Genomic DNA, 14544 nt, shown 5'->3' with positions numbered 1-14544 from the left:
TGAAGCTGCAGAAAAAGAAATTAACAGAACAATCTCATTTATAATTTCACCAAAAACAGTAAGATAACTAGCAACAAACCTACCCAAAGAGGTGAAAGACCTATACTCTGCAAACATAAAACACTGATGAAAGAAACTGAAGACACAAAGAAATGGAAAGACATTCCATGCTCATGGATTGAAAGAACAAATACTGCTAAAATGTCTTTACTACTCATAGCAATCTGCACATTTAATGCAATCCCTATCAAAATACCAACAGCATTTTTCACAGAACTAGAACAATCCTAAAATTTGTATAGAACCACAAAAGATTCCTAACAGCCAAAGTAGTCTTGAAAAGGAAAAAAGCAAAGCCAGAGGCTTCACAATGAATTCATAACTCAAGTTATATTACAAAACTGTAGTTATGAAAACAGTATAGTACTGGCACAATAGAGACACATAGATCAATGGAACAGAATAGAAAACTCCAAAATAAACCCACAATTATATGGCCAATCAATCTTTGGCAAAGAAGGAAAGAATATCCAATGAGAAAAAAGTCTCTTCCTCAAATGGTATTGGGAAAACTGGACAGGAACATGCAAAAGAATAAAACTGGACCACATTCTTAAATCATACACAAAAATAAATTGAAACAAATTGAGGACCTAAATGTGACAACTGAAACCATAAAAACCCTAGAAGGGAACATAGGCAGCAACTTCTTTGACATCAGCTGTAGCAACTTTTTTCTAGATAGGTCTCCTGAGGCAACGGAAACAAAAGCAAAAATAAACTTGGGGACTACATCAAATTAAAAAGCTTCTGCACAGTGAAGGAAACAACCAAACTAAAAGGCAGCCTACAGAATGAGAGAAGATATCTGCAAATGACATATCTGATAAAGGGTTAATATCCAAAATATATAAAGAAGTTCTAAAACTCAGTACCCAAAAATCAAATAATCCAATTAAAAAATGGGCAGAAGACATGAACACTTCTCCAAAGATATCCAGACAGCCAACAGACACATGAAAAGATGCTCATCGTCACTTATCATCAGGGAAATGAAATATCTCCTCACTACAATGAGGTATCACCTCATGCCTGTCAGAATGGCTAAACTAAAAACGCAAGAAACACCAACTGTTGGTGAGGATGTGGAAAAAAGAACTTTTGTGCACTACTGGTAGGAATGCAAACTGGTGCAGCCACTGTGGAAAACAGTATGCGAGTTCCTCAAAAAATTAAAAAAAGAACTAAAAAATTAAAAGAAGAAAATAAAAAAAAGAACCCTAGGGTCTAGTAATCACACTATTGGGGGTTTTTAACCAAAGAATACAAAATCCTAACGGTAAAAGGATACATGCACTCCCTCCCATGTTTCCTGCAGTATTATTTTCCATAACTGTGGAAGCAGCCCAAGTGTCCACTGATACATGAATGGATGAAGGAAGTGTACAAACACACACACACACACCCACACACCCACCCACACACACACACACACAGGAATATTATCCAGCCATAAAGAAGAATGAACTCTTGCATTTACAACATGGATGGAGCTAGGAAATATAATGCTAAACAAAATAAGTTAGTCGGAGAAAGATAAATGCTGTATGATTTCACTGAAATGTGGAATTTAAGAAACAAATCAATAAAGGGAAAAAGATAAACTAAGAAACAGACTGTTCATTATAGAGAACAAAACTGATGGTTACCACAGCGGAGGGAGGGTAGGTGGATGGGTTAAATAGATGTTGGAGATTAAAGAGCACACTTGCTGTGGTAAGCACTGGGTGATGTATGGAACTGCAGAATCACCATATTGTAGACCTGAAACTAATATCACACTGTATGCTAACTAACTGGAGTTAAAATAAAAACTTAAAAAGGGCACCTGGGTGGCTCAGTTAAGCGTCTGACTCTTGATTTCAGCTCAGGTCATGACATCGTTGTTCATGAGATTGAGCTCCTTGTCAGGCTCTATGCTGACAGTGAGGAACCTGCTTGGGATTCTCTCTCCCTCTCTCTGTGCCTCTCCCTGCTATCTCTCTTTTTCTCTCTCTCTCAGAATAAATAAATACACTTTAAAATAAAAAAAAAATAAATAAAACCTCTTTAAAAACTTAAAAAAAAAGAAAATCCCGCCACTTGCAACAACATGGATGGACTTTGAGGGCATTATGCTAAGTGAAATAAGACACAGAAAGACACACACTGCATGATCTTACTTATATGTAGAATCTTTTTTTTTTAAAAAATGGATTCATACATATAAAGAATATTGGTGATTGCCAGAGGCAGGGGGTGGAAAGTTGGCCAAAATGTAGTCAAAAGGTCTAAGTTTCCAGTTATAAGGCAAATAAATCCTGAGGATGTAACATACTGTATGGTGACTGCAGTTAACAATACTATAGTTACTGCAGTAACTATACCATAGTAACTGTACTGTATTTGAAAGATGCTTAGAGAATAAATCTTAAAAGTTCTCATCACAAGAAAAAAATACGTAACTATGTTTGATAATGGATGTTAACTAAATTCATTGTAAACACTTTGAAATATATAAATAAATCATTATGGGGGTGCCTGGGTGGCTCAGTCGGTTGAGCGTCCGACTTCGGCTCAGGTCATGATCTCGTGGTCTATGAGTTCGAGCCCCGCGTCGGGCTCTGTGCTGACAGCTCAGAGCCTGGAGCCTGTTTCAGATTCTGTGTCTCCCTCTCTCTCTGACCCTCCCCCGTTCATGCTCTGTCTCTCTCTGTCTCAAAAATAAATAAACGTTAAAAAAAATTAAAAAAAAAAATCATTATGTTGTATATCTATAAGTAATACAATGTTGTATGTCAATTATATCTCAAAAACTAGTAATAAAATATTCCCATCAAAAACCAAAACAAAGCTGAAAATGTTGGCATCTTCCAAATGCTTCTTCTACCACCAAATAAAGTCCAGATTCATTGGAGGAAAAAAAAACATCCACTTTCATTTCTTAAAGATGTACCTATTAACAGTCTTTTTAATTTACCTGTGTTTGAGCCTCCACCCTACCTGCCTTTTTATTCAATACTTTTATGATTCAATAACTTCAAATAATTGATTCTTACTTCTGAGTTCCCACTGCCCTGGAGATGCTTTCAGTAAACTGCTAAACTGTTATTCCACAAACCACAAACTTCTCTGTACACAATGTCCTACAATCTCAGCACCTCTGCTTGTACAATTTTATGCCAAATTCATAAAATGGCATTCTAACACAGAACTCTCCAGACTAATTTTTCAACTGCCTACTTTCTATAATCCCAATGCATCCAGAGTATAATTCTAAAAACTGGGTTGTTTCCTCAGCTTCTTTATCTCCCTGGAGAGTCCAGGGGAAATAACTGCTACGGCTGAGCAAACTGCTTTTTTTCTCATTTCTATTCCCAAGCTCCAGTTCTTTCTACATATGTATTTCCAACAGGAGGCTCTCAAAATATATTTTAGAATTAAAATTCTGGGGCTTGAGGAAACTATATCCATGTAAACGAGCAGTCTTCAGAGAAGTAGCGATTGGGGAAGAATTACATATTGTAAACATTTTCCAGTTACCTGACTCCTGTTTGATTTGAATGGTAGGCTTGATACCAGGTGGCAAAGGAGACTGCTGAGGCTGTTGCTGATGAGATACTGGAGCAGGCTGGGCCACCTGCTGCTGGGTCTGTTGCTGCACTTGATGTAACTGCTGCTTAGGAGACTGTTGATGCTGTTTAGGAAACTGTGCAAGAATCTGAGTTGGGGCACCCACTAAACTTTTGGGGGAAGGAAGTCTGGTCGATGCCATTTTGATCGCTGATGTAGATACGCCTGTAGAAGAGTAAGGGGAAAAGAACTTATTTAACAGTAAAACATACTTAAAGATACTTCTTTTTTTAAATTTTTTTAATACATTTAAAAAAAATTTTTTTTAATGTTTATTTATTTTTGAGAGAGAGACAGAGCATGAGCAAGGGGGAGGGACAGAGAAGAGGAGACACAGAATCTGAAGCAGGCTCCAGGCTCTGAGCTGTCAGCACAGAGTCCGACGCGGGGCTCGAACTCACGAACTGTGAGATCATGACCTGAGCTGAAGTCGGACCCTCAACCGACCGAGCCACCCAGGCGCCACTAAGATACTTCTTATATTAGGTAAATCGATAAAAACAATGACTTATTAAGCACCTATTAAATGTCATATATAATATATGGTATTTTATATATTCGCTGTACAGTCCTCAAACCTTGCAAGGGAGGCATGATTGCTCTCACACTCAAAAAAACTGATTTCCCTTGGTGGACAGTTAGAATGAAAGAAACACAGTATCAGGAAGGATATTCACACATGTCTCTCAGGAAATTTTCTGTTAGAAAATACAGGTTCTTAATGTGAATAATAAAAGAATAAATCAAACTAAGTTTTGAATTTTATTTGTAATACATTCTTTTTAAATATTACTTTTCAAGTTCTGGTAAGTCAATTTAAACAAGACATGAGAAAATATCTCACACTGAAACATTCATCTTTTGAACTTTTCAGCATGACAAAGTAGTTTTTCTAGGTCTCATTTCTGATAATCTATAAATTAAAGTCATTTCTTGAGATCTGTCATTAAATAATCTGTGAAAATTACAAGTGGGCATACTCAATACATCCACAGAAAAAAAATTCTTTTTTTTCCACATTTATTTATTATTTAATTTTTTCTTTTTTTTTAATTTACATCCAAGTTAGCGTATAGCACAACAATGATTTCAGGGGTAGATTTCTTAACACAGCAACAAAATTCTGATTGATATAAGGTAGTAAGACATTGCTTCTTAGTGTAATGCTAATATTAGCAGTATGCATAGGTAAGGAGTACCAGTAATCAGTAATTTTCTTATAATTCTTCAACAACTCAACAGGACTTTTATCTGTAAATGAATTAATTTTCCTAATGACTTGGAGTATAACTCATCATATCAACTTTTTGAGCACTGCTGGAATGAAATGAAACTCATAAATAGCCGAATTATCAAATTCTTAGGCTATTTCACACCTTCTTCTTTCACACCCCCAACATGACAATTACTTTGTATTACAGAAAAAATTTTAAATACCACATTCTTATGTAAAATGCTTGTGGAGAATGATAAAGACAGAAAAGATACCTTGAAAAGTGATTCTGACTCCTAGGACCTCAGCTTCCCCCATTTGTTGAATTGCCCTACAAGTCTCCAAGCAGGAGACTGTTGCTGTGCATATCAGGTAAAATCACAGATTGAGGACTGACAGGCAAAAGGTGTAATTAGAATCCCCTGGAGGGCTTAACCACATTACTTACACATTCTCCCACCTCACTCAACCCTATCCATCCCCAAATACTAATATTTTGGTGACATATGTGTGTTATACTGCTTAGTTGTGCTGAACTAGATTATCTCTGGAGCCCCATTCAGCACCAACATTTTATGATTCAAGGAGCATAATGTTTTATACGAGTGATAGATACTATTTTTAAAAGCTCTAACCTTTATATTGAATTTATAATGAACTCTTGTATTAACTGTGGTAAATTGTGCACATGAGAAACTCCCTATGTTCTCCATATAGTTTTTTATGGTAAAAGTATCTGGTATAAAAGTAGTCAGGATAACTTTAGAATCAGAGAATTATGTTCACATTGTACCTTCAACTCACAAACACATTAACAGCTATATGATCTGATTAAAGTACTTAAACTCTCTGAGTATGTGTTCATTCAGTAAAAACTTACTGAGCATATACCTTATGGTAGATCTTCGGGAAACTAAATTGTATCCATGAAACAGTCCCTACCTTCAGAAAGGTTACAAGAGAAGATAATCAAATGATTATACAGATTTATCATTACAAACTGTAATAAATGCTATTTTTGTTTTAACAAGTAGAAAATTCTCTTCATTTTGTCATTGCTTCCCAAACAATTCAGTGCTAAAGCCATCAGCTGGTACAACGCAGCTAAGCAGAAGAGTGGCTTAGCATGAAATGTCAGAGCCCATTGCAGAAACTGGACTAGCATGGAAGTCAATAAGATGAGGAGGGTGTCAATGCTGGGGAAACTCAGGGGATACCATGCATATAGCTTTAGAGCCCAAGTAAGATACAGAGGGGTTCCATGAGTGTGAGCCACCTAATAGTCTCAAAGCTTGAGCAGAATGTCCACAGGAAGGGGTGGCTAAGGTAAGGTCAGAACCCAAACTAAGTGAAAAGGTCTTCTGGATGGGAAGGCAGCCTGCCATAGGTGTCAGCCTGCCTTAGGTGTCAGTTGAGTAGGGTGAGAGTGGCATCCATGCAAAAGGGTGACATGGGCAGGGTGTCAGAACAGGTGTGGTGATGCAGGACTTTGCAGAATGTCAGAGCCTGAGTGAAGATAGGAAGGCATATGCAAAAGCATAGAGGTGGGGGCAGTAACAGCAATGACAGACTGGTTGCATACTGGGGAACTGACAAAATAAGTACATATATGAAAGATAATGGAAATTAGGTTTTTCACTATCAAAGAAGGGAATGGAGAAAACTACAGTTGTTTAATTAAAATTAGACATAGCAATATGAGCCCACAGTTTTCCATATATAGAAATAAATATAGATGTAAACATGTGAGTGTGAATATAAATGTACACACAGGTGCTTTTGCACGTGTACACATACACGCATGCCCATACTTGCACACACACACAACATAGTAGTAGCATATCTAGCACCAAGATTTTAGCTTCTAATTATCACTTTCCATGAAGAGGAATCACGGTTCCTTGGAAAAATGGCTCAGCCAGGGCTAGAGTAGGAAAAGTACAAGACGAGCTTGCTAAATATAAAAGACTTTTTACTCCTTGTATGTAATTTCTTTAAAAGAAAATTGTTTAAAGCAAAAATAGTCAACAATGCAATCTGGGGCTTATAACATATAGAATTTAAATGTAGGACAACCATAGCACAGTCTGAGAGAGAAAAAAAAGTATACTATTCTAAGATTCTAATACAATATGGGAAGTGGTATATTACCTGAAGACAGGCTGTTATAAATTAAAAATCCATATTGTAAGCTCTAGAGCTCAGTTCTCAACTAAAGGCAGCCTGCCCCCTCCTCCCCCCAAAGCTGGCAATTACTAAAGACACTTTTCACTGTCATGACAGGGGGTGTGCTTAGTATCTAGTAAGCAGAGGTCAGAAATGCTGTTAAACATCCTCTAATGTACAGGTCAGCCTTCCATAGCAAAGAATTATCTGGTCCAAAATGTCCATATGTGGAGGTTGAGACCCAACTCTAGAGAAACTATTTAAAAATTATATATTAAAAAAAGTATGGGGCGCCTGGGTGGCGCAGTCGGTTAAGCGTCCGACTTCAGCCAGGTCACGATCTCGCGGTCCGTGAGTTCGAGCCCCGCGTCAGGCTCTGGGCTGATGGCTCAGAGCCTGGAGCCTGTTTCCGATTCTGTGTCTCCCTCTCTCTCTGACCCTCCCCCGTTCATGCTCTGTCTCTCTCTGTCCCAAAAATAAAATAAAAAACGTTGAAAAAAAAAAAATTAAAAAAAAAAAAAGTAAATATACACACATGTTTATTTAAGAAGCCAACAGAAGACATAAAATGAAATCCTTTTTAAAAAAAAAAATCAACAAATCTAAAAGATGAGAAAAAAGGGAAAAGGAAACAAAGAACAGAGGATGAATAAAAAACAATTACCAAGATAGTAGACTTGAACTCAATCATATTGATAATTACATTAAATGTAAATGGACTAAATAATTCAATTAAAAGGCAGAGATGGCCAAATTGGATTTAAAAAAAGACAACTATACAATGTTCATGAGATGCATTTTATTTTTTATATGTTTAATTTTGAGAGAGAGAGAGAGAGAGAGAGAGAGCGCAAGAGAGTGTGTGTGAGCAGGACAGGAGCAGAGAGAGAGAGGGAGAGAATTCCAAGCAAGCTCCACACTGTCAGCAGAGCCCGATGCATGGCTGGATCCCACCAAGTATGAGATCACAACCTGAAGTGAAATCAAGAGTAGGACACTTAACCAGCTGAGCCAACCCAGGCACTCCAAGAGATGCATTTTAAATGCAAAGGGCAGACGGGTTAAAAGTAAATGGATGAGAAAAGATATATTGTGCAAACACTAATTATAAGAAACCTGGAGTGGCTACAGAAAAGGTAGACATCAAAACAAGAGGTATTACCAGAGAAAAAGAGCAATGCTTTATAATAAAAAGGAGGTCATTTCATCAAGATACCAAAGTCAACTACACTTCAATAATAAAAATTTTTTTTAAGAAAGACAACAATCCTGGGGCGCCTGGGTGGCTCTGTCAGTTGAGCAGCTGGCTTTGGCTCAGGTCATGATCTCACAGTTTGTGAGTTCAGGCTCCACTTTGGGCTCGCTGCTGTCAGTGCAGAGCCTGCTTCAGATCCTCTGTCCCCTTCTCTCTCTGCCCCTACCCTGCTCACTCTCTCTCAAATGTTTCTTTAAATAAACATTAAAAAAAAAAAAAAAGAACAACAATCCTAAATGTGCATGCATCTACCTAATAGCAGCTCAAAATACAAAAAATAAAAAATGACAGTGTTAAAAAGAGAAATGCACAAGGCCACAATTATAGCTGGAGATATTTACACTCCTCTCTCAGTAAGTGATATTATAAGCAGACCAAAAAAAAAAAAAAAAGATAAAAGATTATTTGAACAATTCTATGAACCAATTTAATCTTATTGATGTGTGCAACATAAGACCAAGTGAAAAACTAATTGTTCTAAAATCATTTATTAAATAATCTAATGCAATATACATGCTTGGTTGTCTGATTAATTTTTTTTCCTCCTCCTTCCTCTTTTCTAACAAAAACCTATTTCTCCTCTCAAAAGGATCTACCTTCCTAGGCACTGGAATGTATTTTTATGGAAGGCTGGCCCCACGCCAGCTCTAAAGGGCAATTTCTAATTGATCTAATAAGTCAGTCATGATGGCCCCATTCCTCTCACCAGGGATTACTTTAGGCTAGGTGTATGACAGTTGTGGCCAAAAAGACATGAAGGGAACCTTCTGGGAAAGGTTTTCTCTTTCCTAAGAGAGACTCACAAAAGGGGACTGTCTCTTATTCCTTTGCTGGTTTTTGTATATGCATGTGGTACATGGAATTGCTGCACTCATGCTGCAACCACGATATGAGCTACCTGAGAAAAAAGTTGATACACCAAGGAAAGAAGAGAAGAAAGGTGAAAAGAAATTTCTTGATATAACCTAACTGGAATTTCTCTGCTTCTGGACTTTTACTTTTATGAGATAATAAATTTTCTTCTTTTAAAAACCACTCAGTCAGATTTATGTAAAGTAATTTAATTACTTATCAAATTTTGTAATTCAATTTATATATTAATAATCCAGGGCTCTGTAAAATTTATTAAACATCTGAATGCGAAAGAATATAGACTGCTGTGAATACCACTGACATAACAGTCCACATTTGGAGGAATTAAATATAGTTCAGGCCACACTGGTAATTCTGAATAAACATGAAATTCTTAAGAGTCTTAACATGAGCCCCAAAGAAAGTGAAGCCCAAAACACATCAAAATACCAAAGTCATATAAGTGAAGGGGAAAGAAGATACATAACTGTAGGAATATTACCTGTGTTTTGTCTTATAGAGATTAAAGGGGAAAAAAAGGTATTAAACAACTGGCTAGTTAAATAGTATGCCATTCAAAAATTTGTTTAATCTTAGAAGTTATACTCCCTCGCCCCCATTTTTTATAAACAGGAGGAACAAAAACTTAATAGTGGACACATACTAGTGAACTATTCCAAGAAGATATAGTTCAGGGAGCTAAAATATAACACTTAGCAACCTCTATAAAAAAAACAAACAAACTGCAACCTTCTGATTCGGTAATCCTGCTCCTGAAAGCTGGTTCTAATAAAAGAGAGGGTTCAATTAAATTCACAAAGGTGTATAGGTAAAAAGGCTACAGGTAGATCTCTAACATCAAAATCTGGAAATACTCTAAATATCCAACATTAAGAGAATAATTTAATAAACTGTAATAGTAATAGAAATATTAAATAGTATTGAAAAAAATTAGGATAGTTTAGAAAAATAGAAGAATGTTATATGGAAAAATGTATGATTCCAAATGGAATACAGGTTTTTTATTCCAAATAAATGAAAAATATTATTCAAATAGGTAAAAAGGCATTAATAAATACATAAAATGGAAAGTGCTATTGTGATAGAGTGGTAGGATTACTGATGGACCTTTGTTCACTAAAATCATTTAATCCATTAATACTTTTAGGTTTTAAAAAATTTAAATGATAAACGAGGACCACATTTGAATTGACGGGGTTGAGGGATTTCCTAAGGAAAGGGTTTCATGAAACAGAAATGGAAAACAGGATCTGCATTCAGGATGAGTCTAAAGAAAATAAATACAGTGAAGAGAAGAGCAGTATTTAGTGGATACAATTGAAAACAATATGTTATTTAGGTTAAAGTGGGGTCAAAGACAGAAAATAAAAGGTCAGTGGAAGACAGACACAGTATTGGGTAAATAATTCATGAAGTCCACAAAAGAATATGAGGAGAAGAATGAGACAAAAGAAAATTTCTCTCACCAAAATATGAGAGAAGACAATGGCAATAGGATTTAACTGAAAAATAGGTAGAATTAAAGGTAGAAAGGTCACAGTAATCAACCTGTGTAATAAACAATAGCCTACTTTGCCTTAAGAGGAACAAGATTTAAGAGACATAAATCATATAGATTTAAGAGATAACAACAACAAAAAAAGCTATGCAATCTACAGGAGAAAAAAGGGGAGGAATCAAATATGAAACAGTCATCTAAAATAAACTACTTCATTCTATACACATAAGGCATATTTTAACTACCACCTTTTTTGGTATTACCAGCACCAGACTTATAACTACCAAATAAAAATTCTCTCTCCCAACACTAAAGTGTCCAGGTGTCTATATATATATGTTACCTTTTATCAAACAAAGAGGGAATATGATATATACAAATTTGCTTACATATTTAAAAAATGGAAGAATATATAAAAAACTAACCAAAGGAAAAAAAGGTTACCAATCAGGGAAGGACAAAACAGGGTGTAAGAACCATAAATAACAGACAGATTTCTAAAAACACACCTTCTTTTGTGGATTTGACTCTGGAACATAAACTTCTATGCAATTATAAATTACGGAAAAATATTTTAAATTGCAATCAGTAAAAACAAAACAAAATGAAACAAATTAACCTAACCGTATATTAAATTAGAGGTTAAGTATAAGGAAAAAAGTCATTTCAAGTGACTTTAAAATACACTAATTTGACTATATATCCTTAGGATATCCTAAGAACCAAAAGAACCATAATAATCTTAAATTCTGTTCAATGATTGTATTGTTAGTCATATTGATTTTGTTATTCTGAAACTATTATATATTACAGGATAAATCAAATATATTACTTTACTGTCAGAAACCAGGATTTTCAGTAAAAGGAGAAAAAAGATACAATTATACAAACAAAAACAAAGAAGTTAAAAATCCTTAATTCTAAATTGGAATTGATAATATCAGTATAAACTGATGATGTATTTCCTCCTTAAAAAAAGGACTCTAGTTCTGTCCACAGAAAAGATTTAGAAATAATGACCAATCCAGTAGCAATGATCATCCCCATGGTGCCCAGACTATGGTATCTAAACACCATTTCTCACTAAGAAACGAGGGCTCCTTAAAAAATGTGTAATTCCAAATCTGGGGCAGAAAATGTAGAAGATGAACCCAGAACATCTTGTCATATCACAAAATAAGGGCTATTAAGGACTACTGTGGTTGTGTCAAAAGAATTTAGGAACCAACTTGAAGAAATTCCCACTGTAATGATGGGAAAATTTGAGCACCAAAATTTATTATCTGCAACTGAGGTGCCTGAGTGGCTCAGTCGGTGGAGCATCTGACTTCGGTAAGGTCATGATCTTGTGGTTAGTGGGTTTGAGCCCCATGTTGGGCTTTGTGCTGACAGTAAGAAGCTTGCTTTGGATTCTCTGTCTCCCCCTCTCTCTTCCCCTCACTTGCTCATGCTCACTCTCTCTCAAAAATAAATAAGTATTAAAAAAAAGAATATCTGTAATAGATTAATAGACATGAAAAATCTTAACATGGAGAAAAAAAATTTCACTGATCACTGAACCTACTCATCTGAAAACAAAAAACAGAAGGAAATACTCAGGCATTTATCCTGCTTTTCCTATGTGAACTATACTCAGAGTAACCAATGGTAATAAGGCAAAGTTCTTCTTTAAGAATTCCACCTAATAAATGAAGAAAATAAAGATAAAATACATTTTGCAAATACCAATAAAATAATGACTGAGGCAAAGACTATCAATAGCTGTTTTAATAAACAGTTGGTAATACTTATACCTACTGATCAATGTTAATATCGTTATAGAAAGAAACCAGACATTACGTGCCTCCTAAAGGGATACAACAGGAAGTACAGAATACCACTTATAAAATGTTTAATCCCCCATCTCCCAAAACAATCAGACAAATCTGATCAAGCTTCTGGATTAACTACTAGTTTTATAGAAATACATGGAACAGGAAAACTTTTTGAACCATATCATGGGGATAAACATCAGCAAAATCCAGACTATGGGAAACTCTCAGGAAAAATGACCGATTTCTTCAACAAATGAATTGCAAAGGAAAAAAAAAAAGAGAGACTTATTAAGTTAAAGAAGACATAACCATATCAATCAATATGTGGACCCTGTTTGGATCCCAATTAAAATTTGGGGGGGGGGGGGGAGCGCTTGGGTGGCTCAGTTGGTTAAGCATCCAACTCTTGATTTCAGCTGAGGTCATGATCTCACAGTTCATGAGTTCGAGTCCTGTATCGGGCTCTGTGCTGACAGTACAGAGCCTGCTTGGGATTCTCTGTCTCCCTTTCTCTCTGCCCCTCCCCTGCTCATGCTGTCTGTCTTCTGTCTTTCTTTCTCTGTCTCTCTTAAAATGAATAAATGAACTTAAAAAAATTTTTTATGACATAAGAAAATTAGGAGAGGAATTGAATATTTTATTATATCAAGAAATAACTGTTAAAAATTCTAGGTGACAGTAGCACTGTGAGTTGTGATCTTTTTTTAGGGATACATCAGTAGAATTTATAGCTGAATTTATGTAATATCTGGGATCTGCTTCCAAACATTCCAGGTCAAGGGTGTATGAAGAAAAACAGTGGATTCAGGTGAAACAAGACTGACCATATTCTGCCCATCTCTGAAGCTGGGCAATGGGCACATGCAGGTTCATTTTACTAGTCTCTCTACTTCAATGTGATTGGAATTTTCCATAATAAAAAATGTTTTAAATGTTCCTTTCTTCCAGATAACAAACTCAAAATAACCATTCTAATCAGAAGAATTTTCAGAATTCCCATATTATAAATATTAAGGAGTTCCTTTTCCTTCCCAGAGCATAAGCCAATCATACACAACCCCCCTACTCCCTACCTTTGGAACCACCTCTATACTTATAAACATGGAATCACCCACCAAGTTACTGCTACTAAAACTCTTACCCACTCCACCACCAGCTGCCTCTACAAGAATAACCAGAGACAGATACATCAACTCTGAAACAGCCTGTCTCCTGTCTCCAGTCTCCAACAGAAGCAGACACTGAATGCCCTTGTTTCCCAGGTACACACAGAGAAGCTGCTACAGAAGCCCTACAGAAGCCCTATAGTTTGAATGACAACTCCAGTCTGTATATTACCACTTCCACTAACATTTATCTTTTTTAAAAGAAAACGACAACTTTTTAGCACTAATAAGTAAGTTAAATATCTCAAAGGCTCAAAAGAATCATGTAACTATATGATTATCTACATCCTTGAGTATCTACATTCACATAGTTTATTTTTATAGCTCTCATCATCTATTGAATTTCAGTGAATTTCCAAGAAATCTCTGAGAAGCCTTGCCCAGCTCCCCTATGACTACTTGAAGCTCAAAAAGATATAGGATGCTAAGAAGCAAAAGAGAAAACAGGGAAGTCCAAAATTCCCAAGAGTTTCAGAGGATACCTGAAAAAAACAGAGTGAAAAACAGAAGCATGGAATATTCATTTTGCCTAAAGACATTTTATTAGTAGCCAAGAGAAATACCCCTTTTATTTAAAAAAATAACATGCTCCTTTGAAGAACAGTAATATTTCTAACAGTACAATAAAACTTCAGCAAACTGTGTGATGAGTACTGGAAGAGAAAAATGTTTATCATTGGATGACAGTTTTGACACAGGTGTCACCCAGGTGCAGAGACAGGTGGCCTTTCCTTCTCTCATCTTCAAATTTTAAAATAATGAATTTGGATCATGTGTTCAACCAACATTTTCAATAAATTTTCTGTGTAAAAATTCTTTCTATTTTTAATAATGCTATATTATAGTTTACTGCTGTGCAAATAGAGAGGTTGGAATTTTTTTAATTA

The 14544-nt window shown here is 35.7% G+C and overlaps 1 protein-coding gene across 14 annotated transcripts in view; it reads right to left on the bottom strand.

The window, feature by feature from the left end:
- Nucleotides 1-14544, bottom strand: part of EMSY (EMSY transcriptional repressor, BRCA2 interacting) — an 87679-nt gene that overhangs the window by 43280 nt on the left and 29855 nt on the right. For all 14 annotated transcript variants that reach the window (XM_019449884.2, XM_053900115.1, XM_019449876.2 and 11 more), the window contains one exon: nt 3583-3837. In XM_019449884.2, coding sequence (XP_019305429.1) covers nt 3583-3837 — 255 coding nt within the window. The remainder of the gene's footprint in view (nt 1-3582; nt 3838-14544) is intronic.

The sequence above is a fragment of the Panthera pardus genome, unplaced genomic scaffold (genome assembly GCF_024362965.1).
Source record: "Panthera pardus isolate Hobbes unplaced genomic scaffold, ASM2436296v1 HiC_scaffold_12, whole genome shotgun sequence".
NCBI classification, from domain to species: Eukaryota; Metazoa; Chordata; class Mammalia; order Carnivora; family Felidae; genus Panthera; species Panthera pardus.
The sequence above is the reverse complement of the archived record's forward strand: the minus strand, read 5'-3'. Positions and strand labels throughout refer to the sequence as shown.